We start from the raw sequence: 27,657 nt of genomic DNA on the forward strand, positions 1-27,657 counted from the left end.
TGTAATTATAGTTTCCTTTATTTGTATGCGTGCATGTTGTAAAAACCTTCAAAACATTAATAACACAAAAAAAAAAATTCTTCATTCATATTTTTTTTCCTCATCCTAAAATTCCAACATCTAAAACCTTTTTTTTTTAAAGCCCGCTCTTTGCTCTTGTTTCCTACGGGGCGCTAACTTCCCTAAATGACGTCATTGTATTCACAAAACAACTTGTCGGGCCTGGTCTATCTTCCGTCGGACTTGGTTACAGGACAGGGTCAGGTCGGCGTGTTTCATCTGCAGACTCTCCAGCTTGCTGTTGAGCTCTGATGCCTCGTCCTTCTGACACTCGAAGTCCCGCAGTAAAGGCTCGTTACCCAGCAGGCCGCTGTTCTGACGCAGCTTCTGGTTGTCTATTCTTAGCGCGTCGCGTGCCTGCTTGGTACGGGAGAGAATATCGCGGCTCTGTGCAAGAAAAAAAGGTAACAAGAATGTTAGATAAGGAGTTTGGGGTATGGGGGGGGGGGGGGGGGGGTCATCAATTAGCATAATTTTTATCACCCCCCTCCCTTCCCCAATATCGTCATAAATAACAAGATCTACATTAAATAACCTCACATATTCTCGAAACATATTTTTGAGATTTCGTGTCCTTGTGTATGTATAATATAAACACAAGTAAAGTCACATTTGTTCAGCCCATTCCCCCACGAAGCACATAGTCATATATACCCCCCCCCCCCCCACACACACACACAGTGTGTAACTCCATTTATAAACGTGTCTTGAAAACGCTGGTAGGATAGTTACGAGGTTTTCTGCCGGTATCGCCATTTGATGTAGGGTTTGAGTTTGGTTAGGACTAGTTTAACAATAGGACCAGGTTAGGACTAGCGTAAGAATAGGACCATACTTAGGATAGAGGTTAGGATAACGTTATAAACATATACATATAATGCCACGAACACGTCCTGCTGAACACAATGACCGTCATATCACGAACACAATGGTCGTCATATCACGAACACAATGGTCGTCATATCACGAACACAATGGTCGTCCTAACACGAACACAATGGTCGTCATATCACGAACACAATGACCGCCATAACACGAACACAATGACCGTCATATCACGAACACAATGACCGCCATAACACGAACACAATGGTCGTCATATCACGAACACAATGGTCGTCATATCACGAACACAATGGTCGTCATATCACGAACACAATGGTCGTCATATCACGAACACAATGGTCGTCATATCACGAACACAATGACCGCCATAACACGAACACAATGGTCGTCATATCACGAACACAATGGTCGTCATATCACGAACACAATGACCGCCATAACACGAACACAATGGTCGTCATAACACGAACACAATGACCGCCATAACACGAACACAATGACCGCCATAACACGAACACAATGGTCGTCATATCACGAACACAATGACCGCCATAACACGAACACAATGGTCGTCATATCACGAACACAATGGTCGTCATATCACGAACACAATGGTCGTCATATCACGAACACAATGGTCGTCATATCACGAACACAATGGTCGTCATATCACGAACACAATGACCGCCATAACACGAACACAATGACCGCCATAACACGAACACAATGGTCGTCATATCACGAACACAATGACCGCCATAACACGAACACAATGGTCGTCATAACACGAACACAATGGTCGTCATATCACGAACACAATGACCGTCATAACACCAACACAATGACCGTCATAACACCAACACAATGACCGTCATAACACGAACACAATGACCGTCATATCGTCCTGACACCAACGGTCACATAACACCAACACAGTGACGGTCATATAACACGAACAAATTACCAAGTCACCGTTGTAGAATAGACAATGGGTTAAAATGATTAGTTCCGGGGCATAAAGACATAAACGGCATCACTACCCGTCCATCAACCTGCACGGAGCCGCAGGTTGCCTTTACGGACCGCAGGTTGCCTGTACGGAGCCGCAGGTTGCTTGTACGAGCCGCAGGTTGCCTGTACGGACCACAGTTTGCCTGTAAGGACCACAGTTTGCCTGTAAGGACCGCAGTTTGCCTGTAAGGACCGCAGGTTGCCTGTAAGGACCGCAGGTTGCCTTTACGTAGTGGCAGGTTGAAGAAACACTCAGTAGCTTTACCACTGGCAATGTAAATATGACTTTAACCAGCCTATAGTATACTAGGCATGCTGCCCAGCTTCGCTTAGGCTTTCGAAAACATTGAGAATTTGAATGCTTAATTAATTCGCCCGAAGGTCGGTCTACGACCTCAAGAGTTATGAAGAGGTTCCTCCGTGGACATTTTTTTTCGATTTATAGCTCATATAAGGTACCGGTCAGTCGAGGTCAGTTTTGACCCCCACATCGTAGACTTTTCGGCCAACCGGCCCCCGTGTTCTGTCGCACCAAGGCAAGATCATGCCAAATTTGAAGCGCCTGCGGCGCCGGGAAGTGCCCTATCGGACACCCGACAATCTAGATCTAGATCTAGATTCCTAAAAGAATTTTTTTTTAAAATTTAGCCCGAGCATAATAAAAAAGAATACATTAACCAAGTTGACTTGCTGTGTCTCGAACCCGCACCACCTGCGTGGTTTAATGTACACTAACATCTCCGCTATTTAGGCACCTTATAAAATACGGAGAATGAAACACGTATTTTAAAATCTTAACTTACGCGAATATGCCTATTCTTTCAAATTAATTTTTTATCCCAAATTAGCCAGTTCCAAACAAAGATTTTGTATAAAATAAATAAGTCTTGAAATAGTTTAGTCCTAATATAGACATTTATTTTTGGAATTGATTTTAGAGAAGTTAGAGTCTAAATCTAGATCTTAGCGTCTACGTCTAGATCTAGTTATTGCGTAGATTTAGATTTAGATTTAGTCTAGATCTAGAATCTCTAGATCTAGAATCCAAATACATAAAATAAATTTTATGAGTTTAGGCCGGAAAAATTGTATTGTATACATTTCATAGTGTACGTAGATCTAAATCAAATTTGAATGAAATAGTTCATTTCTTTTCATTCTTAACACGGCAGATGACGTCATTAGTTAATGTATAAGCAATAGTGACGTCACAGTTTTATGCGTTCTTTTTCACATATATTAATGCTTTTCCGGTTGCATAAATAATACTGTTTCTCTACATTCGAATACGCCTTAAATTTTTATTTTTCTTCTTTAAGTAAAATTGTGGTTATACATTTAAAACATCTAACATATTATTTTCAACAAAAGTCCGTAAAAAATTCTCGATATATCGCTGCCGTTTCTGACGTGATGTCCGGCGAAAATTTTTTGCGGACAGAGAAAGAGAGAGAGAGAGAGAGAGATGTGCGCACATTGGGCTTTTATAAATTAGGACTAGCTGCATCCCGTGCTCCGCCACGGTAAATCTTTTTAAATGTACAACTTTGGAACAGAACAAAACGAACAAAAACACAACCACAACACAACCACAACACAAACACAACCACAACACAACCACAACACAACACAACAACACAACCACAACGCAACCACAACACAACCACAACACAACCACAACACAACCACAACACAACACAACCACAACACAACACAACCACAACCACAACACAACCACAACACAACCACAACACAACCACAACACAACCACAACACAACCACAACACAACCACAACACAACCACAACACAACCACAAAACAACCTCAACACAACCACAAAACAACCACAAAACAACCACAGCCACAACATTAGAATCACCACCAAACAACACGCTTTTTTAGGCGTCCGCGCCCAAAGAGAGCCTTTATTTAAGTCACAAAAATAGATTCTACTCTATAACTTACAATAAAACAATGCAATGCAAATAAATGTACGGCAAGTGGTGTTTACTTTTATGGTTCTAAGAAAACACATTGGCAATGTAATTAGAATCACCACCGAAAAAACACGCTTTTCCCAGGCGTCCGCGCCCGTAGAGAGCCTTTTCAGCATTCTCTATACTATAATCCTAAAATTTCACCATCTGTTAACACCGAAAAACAAAAACAAAAAAATGTGATTTTGAGAGATCATAGACTAATTAGAAAATAATATAAATAATCTTAACATTTTTCTATTTTACTTATGAACCTTAACATATAATAATCAATGTGGAAGTAATAAAAAAATAACTTAAATTATTGAGAGTGAGTTAAATATTAAAAAAAAAATTTTCCCATACGTCCGCGCTCAGAGAGAGCCTTTCCAGTCTTCTCAAAAAGTCAAATTTTACCATCTGTTTTCATAACACCGAAAAACAAAAGCAAAAAGAAAGTGATTTTTGAGAAATCATAGACTAATTAGAAAATAATAATAAATAATATAAATAATCTTAACATTTTTCTCTTTTAATTATGAACCTTAACATGTAATAATCAATGCGGTAGTAATAAAAAAAAATTAACTTAGATATTGATGAGTTAAATATATTTTTAAATTACCTCCCTTGCAAAAAAATTACCAAACAAAAGTTGAATTAATTAGTTTTTTCGACCTACTTTCATGAAAATATATCCATTTTTTCTAAGAATATAAACGAAAATGATATTTAACATTGATTTTTTAAGTATGTTTTAGCCATTTTCGTGTATTTAATATTTTCTTTAAGTTATGCAAAAGAGTAAACACAGTGGCAATTATAAAATAGCGCTATGTGGCTATATAAACAAACCCTACTCTACTACTTATAATAAGACACTGCGGTGCACTGAAAAGCACAGCATGGTGCGTAGTTTACTTTTATAGTCCCAAAATCTATAGCGATGACGGACGGAAGGAAGGAAGGACACGCTCAGCCCGCTTATATTATAGATGCCCTAAACAGCGTTAAAACTAATTAAAAAATGGCAGTCGTGCACCCACGGAACTAATGAATTATTCACTCACAACCCGGCCCGCGCCGTACTAGGGGTTAGATAGAACGAAATATGCTTAAGGTGAAGGTGCTTATGCTGAAGGTGTACCATAGTACGCAGGGGAGTATATATTAGATAACGTTTTTTGTAGTGAAGGTTTCTGACCGAGTTCTTTCCTCGACGGTACATTTTCTTTAACAGTGGGTCGTCGGTACATTCCCTTTAGGTCGTCGGTACATTCCCTTTAGGTCGTCGGTACATTCCCTTTAACAGTGGGTCGTCGGTACATTCCCTTTAACAGTGGGTCGTCGGTACATTCCCTTTCACAGTGGGTCGTCGGTACTTTCCCTTTAACAGTGGGTCGTCGGTACATATTCTTTAACAGTGGGTCGTCTGTACATTCCCTTTAACAGTGGGTCGTCGGTACATTTTCTTTAACAGTGGGTCGTCTGTACATTCCCTTTAACAGTGGGTCGTCGGTACATTCCCTTCAACAGTGGGTCGTCTGTACATTCCCTTTAACAGTGGGTCGTCGGTACATTCCCTTTAACAGTGGGTCGTCGGTACATTCCATTTAACAGTGGGTCGTCGGTACATTCCCTTTAACAGTGGGTCGACGGTACATTCCCTTTAACAGTGGGTCGACGGTACATTCCCTTTAACAGTAGGTCGTCGGTACATTCCCTTAACAGTAGGTCGTCGGTACATTCCCTTTAACAGTGGGTCGTCGGTACATTCCCTTTAGGTCGTCGGTACATTCCCTTTAGGTCGTCGGTACATTCCCTTTAACAGTGGGTCGTCGGTACATTCCCTTTAACAGTGGGTCGTCGGTACATTCCATTTAACAGTGGGTCGTCGGTACATTCCCTTTAACAGTGGGTCGACGGTACATTCCCTTTAACAGTGGGTCGACGGTACATTCCCTTTAACAGTAGGTCGTCGGTACATTCCCTTAACAGTAGGTCGTCGGTACATTCCCTTTAACAGTGGGTCGTCGGTACATTCCCTTTAGGTCGTCGGTACATTCCCTTTAGGTCGTCGGTACATTCCCTTTAACAGTGGGTCGTCGGTACATTCCCTTTAACAGTGGGTCGTCGGTACATTCCCTTTAACAGTGGGTCGTCGGTACATTTTCTTTAACAGTGGGTCGTCGGTACATTCCCTTTAACAATGGGTCGTCGGTACATTCCCTTTAACAGTGGGTCGTCGGTACATTCCCTTAACAGTGGGTCGTCACGACGCAATACTAATAGGATTATTGGAACATATCCCCCCCCCCCCCCCAAAAACCTCCATTGACAGCTTGAAACATGATAAAGCCTAAGTCCCTTTGTTGGTCACACACGATACACGATTGTACCAAACAGTTGTTGCAGTCACTAGCGCAGTGGTTCTTAACTTGGATTCCATCAAACCCCAGGCAGTCTCAGGGGTTCCGCGGAAGACCAGACATACACACCCGACTCAAATTATTCACGATCGGATTTTGTCTGTGCGGACGATAGAACTATTATGAAGGGTTCGGTGAATGCGTACATGAAACTGGTGGGGTTCGGTACCCCCCAAAAGGTAAAGAACCACTGCACCATCGGGTTGATGCAGGAACGCAACAGATGTCTGGTAAAATAACACCGGGTAAAGGGCATCACATTTTTTAGGGGAGTTTGTTTTGGTTAAACAGTGGGCAGCAACTGCAGTTCAATGCCAGGCATCAAATGCCCTAGGTATGCCACTGTACTACCAACCCCAATGTACTAACTACGCCACTACCAGCAACCCCACTGTACTAACTACGCCACTACCACCAGCCCCACTGTACTAACTACGCCACTACCAGCAACCCAACTGTACTACGCCACTACCAGCAACCCCACTGTACTACGTCACTACCACCAACCCCACTGTACTACGTCACTACCACCAACCCCACTGTACTACGTCACTACCACCAACCCCACTGTACTAACTACGCCACTACTACCAACCCCACTGTACTAATTACGCCACTACTACCAACCCCACTGTACTAATTACGCCACTACTACCAACCCCACTGTACTAGCTACGCCACTACTACCAACCCCACTGTACTAATTACGCCACTACTACCAACCCCACTGTACTAATTACGCCACTACCACCAACCCCACTGTACTAATTACGCCACTACCACCAACCCCACTGTACTAGCTACGCCACTACTACCAACCCCACTGTACTAATTACGCCACTACTACCAACCCCATTGTACTAATTACGCCACTACTACCAACCCCACTGTACTAACCGCCACTACCACCAACCCCACTGTACCGCCACTACCACCAACCCCAGTGTACTAGGTCGAGATTGCCCCGTAAAACAGAGACATTAATCCGACACCAAACGTCCCTTCATATCCCGTACCTTGGTAACACTAAGAGTGAATAAGGACGTAAATTATGCCCAAACAAATGCCCCAACAAACTCCCCTCAAATGTCCACAAATTATGTCACAAAAAGAATGTAAATGTCTCTTTAAAAGACCCCACAAAAGCCCCTTATAAATGACTATACCTGTCGCACAAGTTCCACTACCAAACAAATGACCCTACAAATGCCCTTTCAAATGCCCCCTTAATTACCTATAGAAAAGTTTACAAATGCCCATCAAATACCCCAATCTGCTCCACAAATGCCCCAATATGCCCTACCATGCCCCCTAAATGCCGACCATAGTGCTCCTAGAAAAGCCCCCACCAAATGCCCATTAAAGTGCCCCACCAATGCCCCTACAAATGCCCACCAAAGTGCCCCACCAAATGCCCACCAAAGTGCCCCACCAAATTCCCACCAAAGTACCCCACCAAATGCCCACCAAAGTGCCCCCTACAGATGCCCACAAAATGCCCACTAAAGTGCCCCACCAAATGCCCACCAAAGTGCCCCACCAAAGTGCCAACCAAAGTGCCCTTACAGATGCCCACCAAAGTGCCCCTACAGATGCCCCTACCCTGGCAAGACTGGCCTCCACCTCCTGTAGCTCGTTGTTCTGGGCAGCGTTTGACCCTTGCACGAACTGCCCCTACAAATGCCCACCAAATGTCCACCAAAGTGCCCACCAAAGTGCCCACCAAAGTGCCCCCTACAGATGCCCCTACCCTGGCAAGACTGGCCTCCACCTCCTGTAGCTCGTTGTTCTGGGCAGCGTTTGACCCTTGCACGAACTGAAGCTTCTCCTTCAGGTGAGTCAGCACCTGCACGGTGCTAGTGATCTTCTTACGTAACTTCAACAGCTCCTGAAAACAAACAAAAAAATCGCAGACACTGTTATTGCAACAAGACTTTGTAACCTGTTATTGTGTCAACTCCATACAATAGGTTCTTGAAACCACGCTTTAAAATAGACGCCGTCACAACCCACTTTTTTTTATATCCGTAAAAAAAAAAAACCAAAAAAAAAAAAAAAACCGACGGCATACACGCAGACAGTTATTATCTGTGTATAATAAAACATATCTCTCTCATCTTCCCTGTGATTAAATATGATTTGTTATGTAAAATGACGTTTGCCTTGGTATTCAATGCGGGACTTACAGGAAGAGCTTCGTACCGACGTCATGTAGGGTTAAAGGCCGTCGTTTTCCAAGAACCCGCGATAATGAGGGGAGGGGGAGGGGGGGGGTGTCTAGTGCCAGGTCGCTACTGGCTATACGAGTGCTGTGTTTGTGTTGGAGACCCCCGTGGTATGCTCTACTTCCTCCACCAGATTGAGTTTTTCAGAAGTGGTTTTCAGCGGTGTTAGGTGGGGGGTGGGGGTGGGGGAGGGGGGCATGGTTTTGATATTAAAAGTGGCGGAATAGGAGGATATTTGAACTGGTTGTATAGGAGTTAGGATATTTAACTTGGTTGTATAGGTGTTAGGATATTTGAGCTGGTTGTATAGGAGTTAGGATATTTGAACTGGTTGTATAGGAGTTAGGATATTTGAACTGGTTTTATAGGAGTTAGGATATTTGAACTGGTTGTATAGGATTTGGGATATTTGAACTGGTTGTAGAGAAGTTAGGATATTTGAACTGGTTGTATAGGATTTGGGATATTTGAACTGGTTGTATAGGAGTTAGGATATTTGAACTGGTTGTGTAGGAGTTAGGATATTTGAACTGGTTGTATAGGAGTTAGGATATTTGAACTGGTTGTGTAGGAGTTAGGATATTTGAACTGGTTGTATAGGAGTTAGGATATTTGAACTGGTTGTATAGAAGTTAGGATATTTGAACTGGTTGTATAGAAGTTAGGATATTTGAACTGGTTGTATAAGAGTTAGGATATTTGAACTGGTGGTATAGGAGTAAGGATATTTGAACTGGTTGTATAAGAGTTAGGATATTTGAACAGGTTGTATACGAGTTAGGATATTTAATTTAACTGTATAGGAGCTTGTTATAGGAGCTAGTTAGGATATTTGGAGTGGCTGAATAACAGCTTGTTAGAATACAACACAGCAACTCACAAGACAGCTACAACAACGTTACCTACAACACAGCAACTCACAAGACAGCTACAACAACGCTACCTACAACACAGCAACTCACAAGACAGCTACAACAACGCTACCAACAACACAGCAACTCACAAGACAGCTACAACAACGCTACCTACAACACAGCAACTCACAAGACAGCTACAACACAGCTACCAACACCACAATTACATACAACACATGTACACACAACACAGGTACATACATACAGCTACCTACAACATAGCTACCGATAACACAACTACCTAAAGCTACCTACAACACAACATAGCTACCGACAACACAGAACAACACAGCTACATACAACATAGATGCAAACAACACAACTATCTACAACACAGCTACCTACAACCTCATAGCGCTTAAGCAAAAAAAAAAAAATCCTTCTTTGTAAAACAACATAGTCTCTAAAAAATCTACTACTCTTTGAACTTCAACAAACTCCACACTACAATCAACCATATCTTCTGTCACCTGAACTGTCTCAAAATTCTCTCCCTTATTTTTGTTCTACAGATAAAATCCAAACATTTTGTTCTCAGTGAGATCCCTTTAGACTCCACGCCGCTGGAGTGGCATAGATTTTATTTTCACTAAAAGACTCGTACACTCACTATAGTTGCCATTCATGTCAAGATTATCATTCTTTTTTAACACGGGCGCTTGTTTTTTTCCAATAGGTCGTGTCCCTTCAGTAGCATTGATCGATGTATTTTGCCAGTGAAAGTCAATGAAATTTTTCAAGTGAAAGTCGGTAAAGTTTTTCAAGGAAATATACAGCAGAGGGTTCTGGTAAAGAGTGCTAATAAAATGTTTACTGGTTCGTTGGGTGCTATCACGTGACTTCACTTCACGCGCCGTCTTTATTTTCCTATCCACCCTATTCTACTATATATATGCTACTATACCCACCATGTGCTACTATATACACTCTATGACTACTATACCCAATCTATGACTACTATATCCACTCTATGCCTACTATACCCACCCTGTATCTAACTTTAACCAAGCCTGTACCTAACTTAAACCAACCCTGTATCTAACTTAAACCAACCCTGTAAATACTTAAACCAACCCTGTACCTAACTTAAACCAACCCTGCACCTAACTTAAACCAACCCTGTGCCTACTTATACCAACCCTGTAACTAACTTAAACCAACCCTGTACCTACTTATACCAACCCTGTAACTAACTTAATCCAACCCTGTACCTACTTATACCAACCCTGTACCTAACTTAAACCAACCCTGTATCTGCTTATACCAACCCTGTAAATAACTTAAACCAACCCTGTACCTACTTATACCAACCCTGTACCTAACTTAAACCAACCCTGTATCTGCTTATACCAACCCTGTACCTACTTAAACCAACCCTGTACCTAAGTTAAACCAACCCTGTACCTACTTATACCAACCCTGTATCTACTTAAACCAACCCTGTACCTGCTTAAACCAACCCTGTATCTACTTAAACCAACCCTGCACCTAACTTATACCAACCCTGTACCTAACTTAAACCAACCCTATACCTACTTAAACCAACCCTGTACCAAACTTATACCAACCCTATACCTACTTAAACCAACCCTGTACCTACTTATACCAACCCTGTAACTAACTTAAACCAACCCTGTACCTACTTATACCAACCCTGTAACTAACTTAATCCAACCCTGTACCTACTTATACCAACCCTGTACCTAACTTAAACCAACCCTGTATCTGCTTATACCAACCCTGTAAATAACTTAAACCAACCCTGTACCTACTTATACCAACCCTGTACCTAACTTAAACCAACCCTGTACCTACTTAATCCAACCCTGTACCTAACTTAAACCAACCCTGTACCTACTTATATTAACCCTGCACCTAACTTAAACCAACCCTGTACCTACTTATATTAACCCTGTACCTAACCTAAACCAACCCCTACCTAACTTAAACCAACCCTGTACCTAACTTAAACCAACCCTGTACCTAACTTAAACCAACCCTGTACCTACTTATATTAACCCTGCACCTAACTTAAACCAACCCTGTACCTACTTATATTAACCCTGTACCTAACTTAAACCAACCCTGATCTGCTTATACCAACCCTGTAACTAACTTAATCCAACCCTGTATCTGCTTATACCAACCCTGTACCTAACTTAAACCAACCCTGTACCTAACTTAAACCAACCCTGTACCTACTTATACCAACCCTGTACCTACTTATATTAACCCTGCACCTAACTTAAACCAACCCTGTACCTAATTAAAACCAACCCTGTACCTACTTATACCAACCCTGTACCTAACTTAAACCAACCCTGTACCTAACTTAAACCAACCCTGTACCTACTTATAAAAACCCTGTACCTAACTTAAACCAACCCTGTACCTAAGTTAAACCAACCCTGTACCTAACTTGAACCAACCCTGTACCTAACTTAAACCAACCCTGTATCTACTTAAACCAACCCTGTACCTAACTTATAACTTAAACCAACCCTGTACCTACTTAATCCAACCCTGTACCTAACTTAAACCAACCCTGTACCTACTTATATTAACCCTGCACCTAACTTAAACCAACCCTGTACCTACTTATATTAACCCTGTACCTAACTTAAACCAACCCCTACCTAACTTAAACCAACCCTGTACATAACTTAAACCAACCCTGTACCTAACTTAAACCAACCCTGTACCTACTTATATTAACCCTGCACCTAACTTAAACCAACCCTGTACCTACTTATATTAACCCTGTACCTAACTTAAACCAACCCTGTACCTAACTTAAACCAACCCTGTATCTGCTTATACCAACCCTGTAACTAACTTAATCCAACCCTGTACCTACTTAAACCAACCCTGTACCTAACTTAAACCAACCCTGCACCTAAATTAAACCAACCCTGCACCTAACTTAAACCAACCCTGCACCTAACTTAAACCAACCCTGCACCTAACTTAAACCAACCCTGCACCTAACTTAAACCAACCCTGCACCTAACTTAAACCAACCCTGCACCTAACTTAAACCAACCCTGCACCTAACTTAAACCAACCCTGCACCTAACTTAAACCAACCCTGTACCTCACCTAAACCAACCCTGTACCTCACCTAAACCAACCCTGTACCTAACCTAAACCAACACTGTACCTAACTTAAACCAACCCTGTGTCTAACTTAAATCAACCCTGTACCTACTTATACAAACCCTGTACCTAACTTAAACCAACCCTGTATCTTGCTTCATCACTTCTGGCTATGCTAAAGCTAAACATCGCCCGTTCTACTCTAAACTTAAGCAACATTTACTCTAACCACTGTATGCCCATCTTGCTGTTTATTTATCTGTACCCATTTCCCAACCTGTTTTACTGAGAAACGGCGCACAGAAAAAAAAAATGGCTGAAACCAATTTTGAAATCGAAACAACTTTTGAAATTGTTTTTCCAAAAATTGTAAACAAAAAACAAAACAAAACAAACATCACACCAGAACACAGGGCGCCGTTGTTTACGTTGTGTTTCGGTTTTAGTTTTCCCGCCACGGTCAGATATTTTACGGTATTGTTGCTGGACGGTAGGGGACGTTTGCTGGACGGGGGGGGGGGGGGGGGGGAGACATTTGATGGACGGCCAGGGACATTTGCTGGACGGTCAGGGACATTTGCTGGACGGTCAGGGACATTTGCTGGACGGCCAGGGACATTTGCTGGACGGCTGGGGACATTTGCTGGACGGGGGACATTTGCTGGACGGTCTGAGACATTTGCTGGACGGTCAGGGACATTTGCTGGACGGCCAGGGACATTTGCTGGACGGTCAAGGACATTTGCTGGACGGGGGACATTTGCTGGACGGTCGGAGACATTTGCTGGACGGTCAGGGACATTTGCTGGACGGTCAGGGACATTTGCTGGACGGCCAGGGACATTTGCTGGACGGGGGACATTTGCTGGACGGTCGGAGACATTTGCTGGACGGTCAGGGACATTTGCTGGACGGTCAGGGACATTTGCTGGACGGCCAGGGACATTTGCTGGACGGGGGACATTTGCTGGACGGTCGGAGACATTTGCTGGACGGTCGGAGACATTTGCTGGACGGTCAGGGACATTTGCTGGACGGTCAGGGACATTTGCTGGACGGCCAGGGACATTTGCTGGACGGTCGGGGACATTTGATGGACGGCCAGGGACATTTGCTGGACGGTCAGGGACATTTGCTGGACGGTCAGGGACATTTGCTGGACGGCCAGGGACATTTGCTGGACGGGGGACATTTGCTGGACGGCCAGGGACATTTGCTGGACGGGGGACATTTGCTGGACGGTCAGGGACATTTGCTGGACGGCCAGGGACATTTGCTGGACGGCCAGGGACATTTGCTGGACGGGGGACATTTGCTGGACGGCCAGGGACATTTGCTGGACGGGGGACATTTGCTGGACGGTCAGGGACATTTGCTGGACGGCCAGGGACATTTGCTGGACGGCCAGGGACATTTGCTGGACGGCCAGGGACATTTGCTGGACGGTCAGGGACATTTGCTGGACGGCCAGGGACATTTGCTGGACGGCCAGGGACATTTGCTGGACGGTCAGGGACATTTGCTGGACGGTCAGGGACATTTGCTGGACGGCCAGGGACATTTGCTGGACGGCCAGGGACATTTGCTGGACGGTCAGGGACATTTGCTGGACGGTCAGGGACATTTGCTGGACGGCCAGGGACATTTGCTGGACGGGGGACATTTGCTGGACGGTCTGAGACATTTGCTGGACGGCCAGGGACATTTGCTGGACGGCCAGGGACATTTGCTACATGCCCACTGGTATTTGCGGTAGTATGAAAGCGATACGACAACACCCAAGCTAAGCCCTTAAGCCTGAGCCTTGCAATCAGCCTTTCCCTTAGCGATCGTACTATCTGCCATACCGACATATATCTTAGCCATTGTACGTTATACAACGGAATCTGCCATATCAACACAAATCTTAGCGATCGTACATTATATCGTTATCTGCCGTACATTTATACAGCATGATCAGCCATACCGACGTACATCTTAGGAATCGTAATCTATATAGGCCTATAACTATAACATTTCTAGGAATTATTCCCGAGACTCGACCTAGACTGGTACAACAAGATATTGTATATTAAAAAATTATTAAAGTATTTTATTACATCCCTTTAGAGAATCTATCTATCTATATATATAATTCTCTTCTGAGAGACGCTAGAAAACAAGCTGTAAGCGCGCCTTGCAGTCCCCTCTCTTCCTCTCTATCGCTACCACCCCCACCCCCTCCCCTCACATGGTCAGGTGAGCTGTGGTTCACGCTAAATGTTTACAAAACAATCGTAGAGCCGGGTTTGGTGACGGCTATTAGGGGCAGATAATTTAGTTTGAAACGATTTTAAACTTAGAAGAGGTAACTAAGAGGAGGCTGCTTTCACGGGGGGGGGGGGGGGGGGTGGGGGGAAGAAGGGGGGTTTAGTGTTTTAAAGCAAATATTTTCAGTGGCAGCATTGGTACTGTCGAATTCACAAATTATGAATTACTGAATAGCGGCGTATGATACACCGCGGGTCGGCTCGTATCACATAAAATCATTAGAAACACGTGCAAAGCCTTATCTTTATTTGACCGAAAATGATTAGATTTAGGGAGGAAATTGGAACAGCGACCAATAATGTCAGAAGTCCTCGGTGAATGGGAAGCTTAGACCTAGACCTATGTTTTGCGATGATCATGGGGAGTAATGATGATGATAGCGATTTGAAAGAAAAACGTAAAAGCTGGTGGAATCAGTGTGTTAAACCAACCTCTTAATAGCAGAATTTTTAGCAAAATAATTAGAATTTAAAGAACCATACCGTACTAAATATCATTTTTTTTAATAAGGCCTCTTTTCCTATGCAGACCTAATATACCAACCCCGTACCTAAGTTATACAAACCCTGTACCCCACTACCCTAAACGACCCCCTACACACCCACCCCGTGTGATATAACATACACGTGCTCCCATATATTTGAGTATATTTTGATGTGAGAGCCAAAAGTTTTCCCAACTCGGGAATTCAAAAAAAAACATCAACAGTTAGCCGATCAAAAGTAGGAATCGAATTCGTATTAAATGTGGTTAGTAAACATTTGTATTTGCCACGGGATCTCGTTTTTCTCCTTACAGTGCCGTTGTTCCCTTCCGGCTAAAAGTCTACCCGGATAATTCCCCGAAAAAAGACCAAATCAAGAGCCTGATTCCAGCTACAGAACAACCGGCAAGAAGTGCAATACATTGGCACCTATTGAAATTCTGGCAAGATTTTGCAACAAATTACAAGAAAGAAAAAAAAAATTGCCACGAATAGGGAACGGGTTTTGAAAGAATTTACTGGAAAATATTGAATCCGTCAAATATGAATTGCCTGTAAACATCCAACGGAGAGCATCGCACAATATTTTCGTCTAGAAGATTCTAGATGTGTTGAAAATGTGATCACCTTGTTTGTGACGTCAGTGACAGGTGGAAGGGGGGGGGGGGGGTAAATGAAACACAAGCCGACAGACAAATATAGGACATTTATACTCTTATATATATATTGTGATGGTGATGATTGAAACTTAGATAATATTTAGAAATAGATCAAAGAGGAAGAGAGAGGTAGAGAACTGTAGGATTTAAGTAGGAAGCCATTGGTCAAGTAGTTGGGAAGCCAATTGACCAGACACACCGTCAGGAGACAGGGTCAAAAGACAGGGTCAGAAGACAGCTTCACAAGACAGCATCACAAGACAGCGTCAGAAAACAGCATGAGAAGACAGGGTCAGAATACAGAGAACGGGTAGACTACACAGTTTACAAGTGGACAATTATCATGGAGTAGGCTAGTTAACAGTTGGAGTTTAGGGTCAGGTTCCAGTCGAAAAGTTTTTAGAAAATAGTGTTGTATACATCAAACAAACTTTGTTATTGTAGGATTTGGAACCTGTGTCAGTTATTATATTTTTACATTGGATAAATTATCAGGCGAAGGACAATGTATATATTTATATATAAACACATAAAATAAAATATACTTGTCTCCTGTTATGCACCATGTGGAAGGGGTGGGGGATGGAAAAGGGTGTGGCATTGAGTGACCCACGTAATTATCTGGGAATGTGTGTACATGTGGGAATTTGTGTACATGTGGGAATTTGTGTAAATGTGGGAATTTGTGTACATGTGGGAATTTGTGTACATGTGGGAATTTGTGTACCTGTGGGAATTTGTGTACATGTGGGAATTTGTGTACCTGTGGGAATTTGTGTACATGTGGGAATTTGTATACATGTGGGAATTTGTGTACATGTGGGAATTCGTGTACATGTGGGAATTTGTATACATGTGGGAATTTGTGTACATGTGGGAATTTGTGTACATGTGGGAATTTGTGTACCTGTGGGAATTTGTGTACATGTGGGAATTTGTGTACATGTGGGAATTTGTGTACATGTGGGAATTTGTGTACATGTGGGAATTTGTGTACATGTGGGAATTTGTGTACCTGTGGGAATTTGTGTACCTGTGGGAATTTGTGTACATGTGGGAATTTGTGTACCTGTGGGAATTTGTGTACATGTGGGAATTTGTATACATGTGGGAATTTGTGTACATGTGGGAATTTGTATACATGTGGGAATTTGTGTACATGTGGGAATTTGTGTACATGTGGGAATTTGTGTACATGTGGGAATTTGTGTACATGTGAGAATTTGTGTACCTGTGGGAATTTGTGTACCTGTGGGAATTTGTGTACCTGTGGGAATTTGTGTACCTGTGGGAATTTGTATACCTGTGGGAATTTGTATACATGTGGGAATTTGTATACCTGTGAGAAAAAAGAACATCAGAAGAAAGCAAGAGGTTGAAAGACAAAGTGCAGGATCCCATGAACGAGTAAGAGGGTTAGGGGTGTAATGGAAGAGAGAGAGCATGGGTAAGGGTCAGGAGCTAATTACCTCGTTTCTTTCCTCTATTTTCTCATTGTAGGTCTGGTTCTCAATCTTCAACTGTTCAAAGTCAATCAGGTGTAGACCATCAGCCAGTTCTTCCTATGGACCAGTCAGTCAAATGTTGTTTGATTAGTTTTTACAGCATGGAGGAAGTTATGGAGAGTTACTGTTAGGTTCAGATATAAAGTAGGGAAAATAATAATTGATAATGTTGCAAACATTAAATATATATTTAATGTTTGGGGGATATGAATGTATAATTTTTGAACATATATTTGCATACATATAAATAAATAAATAAATATATGTGTATATATATATATATATATATATATATATATATATATATATATATATATATATATATATATATATATATATATATATATATATATATATATATATATATATATATATATACATATATACATACATACATATATATATATATATATAGATATATTATATGTTTATCTATGTATACATTTTATGTGTATATAAATAGATATAAATATATGTGTGTGCATGTGTGTATATATATATGTGTGTATATATAATATTGTGGAGGTCTTATATAACATTATTATAACGTTCTTGTAGTAATTGTATGCATAACTTTTTGAGCTTTTAATGCACTGTAGATTTTTCAGCCAAAAATAAAATTATATTATATTATCAGCTCAACTAGATACAAATGAAGAGTAAAGGGAAGTAGCTCATCTAAAAAAATTATTTTACCTTCGACTTGAGTTGTTGTTCTTTCTTCTTCAGTTTGTTCTTTATCTTGATATTTTCTAATCTGACATTGACCACTTCCTGCTCTTTCTTGGCCTCATTGGCAATGTACTGCTCAATGTCCTGTGCCGAGGTGAAATTACAAACATTTTAACATGAGTTCAGCTTCAAACAATATTTTGTATGTGGTTTTGTTATAGTGAAATATCTGTTCTGCTAGTTTGTGTACTTAACTGAGTATATTAAAAGGAAAGGTTCATAAAACATTTTTCTTTCTAAAACTACAGCTTATCCAACTCTATGGAACTAGAATTGTGTAGCACTTAAAGCATGTGCTAAAGTCACAGGGAAAACTGATAATGAGTCAAACAAAAATATGCAACTATAATCAGAAAACTGCTGATTTACAGCTGAAAAGGATGTCAGATTTTGAAGAAATCTACTGGAGCATGACAAAAACTTGAACAGTTAAATAATCAAAGTGGCTTGTAATATACCATCACCTACACAGTATGATGGTAATGATGGTATAATCTGTAGTCTACATGTAACATACCATCACCTACATGGTATGGTTATATTGATGGTGTAGTCTGTGACCTATATGTAATGCACAATAACCTACATACTATGATAATATTAATGGCATGAGCTCAGCCTACCTTAGCTGGGATAGGCTTCCCACTCCTACCAAATATAGCATGTAGAGCAACGTGCTGTTTGAACTCCATAAATTTTCTTCTCTCCGTGTCAACCCGTTCTTTCTTCTCTTGGCATTTTTCTTTCAAATCTTCAATCTGACTTTGGAAGTTCAATTTTTCTATTGCATATTGGCGACGCAAATCTTCTAACTGTGCTGCAACACATAATTTTTAAAGTAGAGATGTACTTGAGACACCCAATGTTACAACAAAGAACAACGATTCTGCCACTCACCCAATGTTACAATTAAGAACACCAACTCCACCACTCACCCAATGTTACAACAAAGAACAACATCTCCACCACTCACCCAATGTTACAGCAAAGAACAACAACTCCACCACTCACCCAATGTAACAACAAAGAACAACAACTCCACCACTCACCCAATGTTACAACAAAGAACAACAACTCCGCCACTCACCCAATTTTACAACGAAGAACAACAACTCCGCCACTCACCCAATGTTACAACAAAGAACAACAACTCCGCCACTCACCCAATTTTACAACGAAGAACAACAACTCCGCCACTCACCCAATGTTACAACTAAGAACAACAACTCCGCCACTCACCCAATTTTACAACGAAGAACAACAACTCCGCCACTCACCCAATGTTACAACAAAGAACAACAACTCCGCCAGTCACCCAATGTTACAACGAAGAACAACAACTCCGCCACTCACCCAATTTTACAACTAAGAACCACAACTCCGTCACTCACCCAATGTTACAACAAAGAACAACAACTCCGCCACTCACCCATGTACTTGAGGTACCTCTGCTCCTGGTCCGCCACATTCTTATCTGTGTCCTGCCTCTCATCTGGTTTCTTCTTCCTGAAATATTCCCCAAGCTTGCCCTGTAGCACTGTGTTCTGTTGGACCAGCATTTCTCTCTCTGTCAGAGTTTCCTACAGCACACACGTCATTGGACATTAATTTGTTGGACATAAATTAATTGGGCATAATTTCATTGGACATTAATTTGTTGGACATAAATTAATTGGACATAATTTCATTGGACATAATTTCATAGGACATAAATTCATTGGACATAAATTCATTGGACATAAATTCATTGGACATAAATTCATTGGACATAAATTCATTGGACATAATTTCATTGGACATAAATTCATTGGACATAAATTCACTAGACATAAAATGATAAATTCATTGGACATTAATTCATTGGAAATTAACTCATTGGACATAAATTCATTGGACATAATTTCATTGGACATAATTTTATCAGACATAAATGTTTTTACATAAATTCTTTGGACATAAATTCAATGGACATAAATGCATTGGACATAAATAAATTGGACATAAATTCACTAGACATAAAATGATAAATTCATTGGACATAAATTCATTGGACATAATTTCATTGGACATAATTTTATCAGACATAAATGTTTTTGACATAAATTCTTTGGGCATAAATTCAATGGACATAAATTCATTGGACATAATTTCATTAAAATAGAAAATTGTTAAAACCACATTTTGCTTTTAGGTATCTCATTTGACATAATTTTATGTTGTTTGAAAAAACATTTTCCAATAAAAAAGATATACCTTTTTCATTATTTAATAAAAATCCAGCACTACATATTTCTTTAATCTTTACTAAATATTTAAAATACATATACATTTTTCATAAAACTAATACACTAAGCTTAGCCTTATTGAGGTAAATTAAAATTAATGACACCTATATAATTGCTCTTTGCTTCCATTTCCATCAACTTTCATTTACAATGTAGACTAGGCTAGAGGTCTGCAAATGAACCACCCATACAAATATACAAGATAAAACAGGGGCAGCTACTCACATAGTATTTCTCTATAAGCTCCTCCCTTTTCAGCTCTGGAAATCCTACCAGCTCAGGGCTTAGCTCCCTTTCCTCTGGGGCTTTCTCCTCTTCCTCTGTAGGTTCTGTTACATGTGTGCCTATACAAGTTTCACATACATAAAAATAAAACTATTTCAATACAACTAAAAAATATAAACATTCTACATGCCTGTACATTGTAAATAAAATATAATATTATAATTATATAAAGATCCTTCAGATATTCTATAAATTATGTAATATCTTGTATAACAGCAAAAGTATTTCTTGTTTGCTATATTCTATATTTTATTTTTTTTTTAAATAGTTCTTGGTCAAAACATTCTTTTTGGTCATTTCACAAACTGTCTTGGTGGAATATATATTTTTCCACCCACAATCATGGTGGAATATAAACTTTTTCCATCCACTGTCATGGTGGAATATAAACTTTTTCCATCCACTGTCATGGTGGAATATAAACTTTTTCCATCCACTGTCATGGTGGAATATAAACTTTTTCCACCCACAATCATGGTGGAATATAAACTTTTTCCATCCACTGTCATGGTGGAATATAAACTTTTTCCACCCACAATCATGGTGGAATATAAACTTTTTCCACCCACAATCATGGTGGAATATAAACTTTTTCCACCCACAATCACGGGGGAAAATAATCTTTTTCCACCCACAAAATAAACTTTTTCCACCCACTGTCATGGTGGAATATAAACTTTTTCCACCAACAATCATGGTGGAATGTTACCTTCGAGGTCTGGTGTTGTTGCCTTCAGCTCCTCCGTGTCAGGTGGAATTGATGGGAGGGTGGGGGAAACACCCCTGGACAGGTTTTCCCCAATGGTTTCCAAACTCGGTTCATTGGGCTCCTAGAAAATTGATCCGCATTTTTAAAAAACAGACTTCAGTAGTCACATGTGGTAGTGGTTTGGGGGGGGGGGGGGGGATAAAATGTGCGACAAAAAGTCAGAAAATAAAAAGAATTTTTTTTTTTTTTAAATTCCAACCATGGTTGTAAACTGATATCCAGGCAATTACATTTTTAGAGCATTGTTTTTAAATTGCAATGACTGATCTCTTCTTCTTCTTTGCTCTTAATTTTAGTGTTGGAAGGGATCCCCTCCAGCACAATTAAGTATATTTGTCAAACAAAAAATAACTCTACTATGTCTGCCCCAGTGAACTTTTTCCTTTTTTTTAAAAAAAAAACAGATCACACAACACTGTAGCCACATCAAAATTACCTAACTTTTTTTTAATTTTATTTGAGAGCACAATAAATTATCAAATTATTTTTTTCAAAGGGAGGGGGGGGGGTTGTTTTAGAATCAGTAGTTAAAAATCTATTGTTTACATTTGTATTTAGTACAAACACTGTAACCATGAACTATTGAGTTATCTCTAATGAGTCCTAGGTAAAGTAATACTAATTTTACGCAACTCCTTTTCTTTTCTTTTTTTTTCTACTCAAAAAACTTTGAAAAAAAAAACACAACAACTGACTTTGGGTGATAGCAATGTGACTGTGGCAGTTCTACTCAAAAAACTTTGAAAAAAAAAACACAACAACTGACTTTGGGTGATAGCAATGTGACTGTGGCAGTTCTACTCAAAAAACTTTGAAAAAAAAAAAAACACAACAACTGACTTTGGGTGATAGAAATGTGACTGTGGCAGTTCTACTCAAAAAACTTTGAAAAAAAAAACACAACAACTGACTTTGGGTGATAGCAATGTGACTGTGGCAGTTCTACTCAAAAAACTTAAAAAACACAACAACTGACTTTGGGAGATAGCAATGTGACTGTGGCAGTTAGCTACCTCATATCCAGCATCAGCACCACTTTCCTCTGCCTCTGCTGCTGCGTCTGCGTCTGCTTCTGCTTCTGCTTCTACTTCTACAACTTCCTCCTGTGTCTGCTCCCCCTCAGCTTCAGGTTCTTTTCCAATTTCTGCAGCAAAACATGTTTAATATTACAACTGAGTGAACAATGAATAAAAACAACATTAATGAAATATTCAGCTGTTCTATAAGTTAATTAGCCATATGAAAAATATAAGTGAAACTTGTCTAATTTAAATTTAGGAAAAGTAAGTATTTTAATTATATAATATATTATTTAGAGAGAAACTGGCTCAGTTCCTAGAGATCTTTGGTCAGCAATTTGTGAAGTGACAAGCTACTACTACTTTGCTTCTTTAACATTACTTTTAGCTATTTAGCTGTGATAAGTATATAGTTGAAAGCATTTCTTAAGTTCAATCTGGACAGTTGACCTCTTATTCAAATTATGATTTCTTCATCAAAATTTCTAGTTAATTGCATTTTTACACAAAAGTTCTCTAGCTAACAAGACTAAAATAATTAATTTAAGTACACTGCAGTTTATATTTAAAGGAAAAAAAAATAAACAAAATTAATAAACAAAACAAAATTTAAAAAAAAAACTTCAATGTCATATTTTTTTAAAAAACAGGACATTCCCAAGCTGAAGAAGGGAAATATCTTACCTTAGTTTTCATCAAAAATCTAAAATGTACTTGTTATTTTTATTTATTTCATGCTAATACAACTAGGTTGATGTAAAGTTTAGACAGCACCTAATTTTTTACTAACATGAGAATCCAAGTGCTAACTAAAGGGTATCAAATTGATTCTATCATAATATTGACAACAGGCACAATCAACAAGAAAGTGCTTTTAATAAGATCTTTAATACTAAGTTTTATTTTTAAAATGTTAATGTTTTATTAAAAAATGATACGCAAATGTTTATTTTGAGGCTAAATTAAATAGTTGTCATCAAAATGCTAATAGCCTTGTTCATTTGCTAAACGACCCTAAGTAAATTTAAAGCCTGCCAAAAAATTGAAGATTTCAAGTTTATAATATTTTTCAAGATAAAGGATTATTAATTGGAAATAACTGAAGCAGTTTTCACTGCTGAGGAATGCAGACATTTCAGCAACATTCATTGAATGATTTCATAAGTTATGTGAATACTGGAACATTTATGATAAAATCATTGTATTTTAAATGTGACTAAAACTATCTTTAGTGACTTAATAATTAAAAAAAAAAGAAAATAAACCTTCTTCTGAAGGTGGCATTATTTCCCCTGATTGTCCCTCTTCAGCTTGTGTTGTCAAACCAAGGTTCTCTGTTTCATGTCTGTCTGTTTCATTGTCTCCAGCTGTCTCATATCCTGCCATCTCTGGCTGAACTGTATCAACATTCTCAACACTAGGATCAACAGGATCAACAGGCTGCAGTGAAGAATCAGCCCTAGTTACCCCACCTTGGTCTGTATCCTCTTCTCTCACTGCCTCGTCTTCTCCTCCCTCTGCTGGTACCTCATTATCTTCCTCATTGACAACTTCCTCTTTTCCTTCTTCCGCGGGTTCATCTGTATATAAAAAAAAATTATAAATAAAAACATAGTTTTAGAAGGCACACTCTCTCCCTTTTCCAAAATCTATCAGAATGATAGTTTTACTGTAATTCCACTCAGCAAATATGAAAATTTAGAACCATAGTATGAGGTCGTTGTGGTTGGGTTGGGTAAAGCTCATGATTTCTAAACTGAAAAGTCCAGAGTTCGAACTCGTAGAGAAATGAGGCTCAATATATGGGGAAAGAAACCCATCTTGGAGAAAAACTCCAAAATCAAACAACTGCTGCCTTGTAGTTTGTTCTTGGTTGGACAAAGGCTATAGAAGCAAAATCCGAAAACAAAAGCAGGCTGAGATTGGTGTCAACTAGCCATATGGTGCATAACTTGTTGACAGATAATATGTAATTGTGTTGGAGGAAATCCAGTCCAACTTTACAATTAAGAATGAAGAAGAAGAAGAAAAAGAACCATTGTTTAAGAAACTTGGTCTAGTAGAAGCACACATGCCTGCTAACTTAAAAGTCATGGGTTCAGTGCCCAGGCCCAAGAATGAAGGCTGTGGGTCATCGTTTGACCAAACTGCCTTTCATATCCAAACTATCATCCACTGGTCTAGAGGCTAGCAACATGAGTGAGAGAAAAAATTGATTCTTCCGTCTATTGCAGTTTGTCTGGGTAATGAGCATTGCTTGAGCTTGTAGTGCTCAGTTAAATGAGAAAGAGAGACAGAGAGACCTTATGTGTGGTTAAGTGGTGAATCATACATGATTGATTATACTAAAACCCCAGTTTTTTTTAGCTCTAACCCATATGATATTCCTGGGTCTATCCAGATCTGATATATAACTGACATCAGGCATTGGAAAGTAAAAGGGGATGTGCATAGATCAAACCACACAATCTCTACACAGGACAAGTTAAAAGAAACAACTTCATCTGCTAATAGAAACATCAAGCCTAAAAAGAGCACAACATTTAATTTATGCTCATTTATTTGAAGCTGGAGAAAAAATGCAGTGAAAATCTACCCTTCAACTCGTATGAATGCAGTGAATTTAATTAGTATTTTGCAGACTTAGATTAAAAAGAAAAATCTGTACCATGAGAAATCATACTTTTTTTTATACTGATGTATGAGTGGTACTTGATGTCTACACCAAGGACAGTAACCAAGCATCAGACAATGATAAGTTTATAGAGGGTAGGAAGACAGACTGAGATGCAGGTTTAAGACACATGTTGGTGTTACAGTATTTTAGGGGCATACTACACATGCAATTACCCTTGAATAGCAAGACAGTATGGCAGTTAGTTTATTCGACACACATGTTGGAGCTATAGTCTTTTAGATGCACACCACAAGGGCATTCCAGTTGAAGAGACTACTACAATGTATAGCAATAAGTATTAATTAATTAAAGTAAGTTGTCCTTTTGAAATCAGCATATAGAAAAAAATAGTGTAATTGATTATACAATTAATAAGGTTTTTAAAATCTTTGTCTTGTATTGTACTGAACTCTGAAACATTACAATATTCTCAATGACCTTCAGGGGGTTCCTCGTTTACTTTTTCAGCAGTAGCTTCTTCTTCTTCTGCAACATCTTCTGGTGCTTTCTCTTGATCTACATCAAATTCCTTTTCTTCAGCTTTTTCAGTTTCTTCATTTCCACCTTCATCAGACTGCTCTTCCACACGTGTCTCTTCTTCAGTTTCAGTTTCTACAACATCAGCCTCATCCTTTAAAACAAAATTGAAATTCTTTTTTTTAAATATTAACTTTTATTATATTAAGCTTTTAAGTACTGTTAGTAGTCTTAGCTTTATCCACATGGTATAGTCTTTGTACAGACTTAGGTTTGACAGTAAAAGTCGATCTTACTTCTTCTATGTTACTATTATGATACAGCTATCCAGACAATTACAAAAGAATATATTAAAATTTTATTTTTCAGCTCTTTTTATTTAAAATCTGGCAGCTGATACATACAATATTCTTGTATCATATCTTTTGCCAGTATCCTTGTCGGGGTCAGTGACTAGAGTTTGGTTATTGCTTTGTTGTATGATTGTTGTTAGGGGTCATCCAAAAATGACGTCACGCTTTTTTTGACGATTTTTACCTCCCCCCCTCCCCTCTGTCACACTTCGTCACAAAAAGCCAGACCCCCCCCCCCTAAAATGACTTCACACCTCAACCTACAACCCCCCTCAAAATTGCAGTTGAATTTTTTTTAAACATTGATATTTCCCCAAAATCTTGTCTAAACTATTGCAATTTATTAAAACAGTTATCTAAAATGCGAAATAACGTCTAAAATTCGTTTTCTAACATTGCTTTTTTATAATGCAAAAATGTGACGTCGCAACATCTGACCCCCCCTCCCCCTCATCACACATCGTCACAAAATTATGGACCCCCCCTCCCCCCTACGAGTGTGACGTCATTTATGGATGACCCCTTAGGGTATTGTAGCAAGGGTTTTTTTTTCAAAGCATTAGGCAGTTTTAGATGTTGGGTGACAGATCATCCAGAACTATATCAGACAAAGTTCTTATCATTTAGTATACTAGTATAGTAATAGCCGTAGGTAGGATAGATTTGGTAGTTTTAGTCACTAAAATTTATTAGTGATTTGGATTAGGGCTAGTTTAGGTTATGGCGAAAAGGAGTTATAATAGTTATATAATATAAGCTAATGAAAAGTGAGTATTAGTGAGTGACAGTTGGACATTTATATTTATTACATAATACAACACAGTGAAGACAAAAGTTTAGATTAAGTTTAAATAAAGCACAAGAGTGTAGTACTTGTGTCTCGGTGTCAGCCATGTTTGTTGTCCTTAGAAACAAAAACAGATAATTTTGGTCGCACTAATTACTGGATACTGTTAAATCGTTCCAAAAAATTATTATTACTTTAATTTTTTTGTACCAATTACAGCTGTTTAAAAAAACAACTATGTGACCATGTGACTTTATATTTCTGACAATTACGTTATCAAATGGAAACTGACTAACTTATGATTGAATGCGACACGTGCATCAGTATACTACTTAGAGTCGTTTGACGCGTAAACAGGGTGGGTTTTTTTATATTCTTTAGTCTTTAGCGATTGATTAGCAGCAGAAAAAAGTTTACCGCCCCGCCCCCCGAACAAAATGGAATTTATATAGAAAAAATATACTTTTAACAGCATCCGCCCCCCCCCCCCCCCGAAAATTCCAAGCACCCCCCCCCCCCCCCCCCCGAGAAAAAAGTCTAGAAGAAATACTGACAAGCAAGAAGGGGAAGGATGTTACGTACATTACATCACACTTTAACACTTTAAAGTGGAATCCAGAGGTAACCCATTTCGGCGCCCGGGACAAACTATCACTTAGGTGGCACTTCAGGGCTACAGAAATGTTTTTTTTTTATTAAATATTTTAAATACTTTTTTAAAAATATATATTACAATCGTGTAGAAAAAATAATTGTTC

The 27,657-nt window shown here is 39.5% G+C and overlaps 1 protein-coding gene across 2 annotated transcripts; it reads right to left on the reverse strand.

The window, feature by feature from the left end:
• On the reverse strand, positions 1-27,088 carry LOC131929481 (coiled-coil domain-containing protein 96). Of its 2 annotated transcripts, none has more exons than XM_059285725.1 (12): positions 26,986-27,088; positions 25,721-25,913; positions 24,078-24,185; positions 22,600-22,730; positions 21,527-21,647; positions 20,758-20,876; positions 19,677-19,827; positions 18,871-19,064; positions 18,212-18,331; positions 17,480-17,572; positions 8,073-8,210; positions 1-447 (listed from the first exon to the last, which is right to left on the reverse strand). In XM_059285725.1, the coding sequence occupies exons 1-12, from the start codon at positions 27,004-27,006 to the stop codon at positions 202-204; spliced, it is 1,635 nt and encodes a 544-aa protein (XP_059141708.1). In that variant the 5' UTR covers positions 27,007-27,088; the 3' UTR covers positions 1-201. The 2 variants fall into 2 exon arrangements, with proteins under 2 accessions (XP_059141708.1, XP_059141707.1); XM_059285724.1 differs by having other exon boundaries at positions 23,871-24,185.
• Positions 27,089-27,657: the final 569 nt, after the last annotated feature.

This window comes from Physella acuta, unplaced genomic scaffold (assembly GCF_028476545.2).
Source record: "Physella acuta isolate Inbredline_101_S28 unplaced genomic scaffold, ASM2847654v3 ptg001638l, whole genome shotgun sequence".
Lineage (NCBI taxonomy): Eukaryota > Metazoa > Mollusca > Gastropoda > Physidae > Physella > Physella acuta.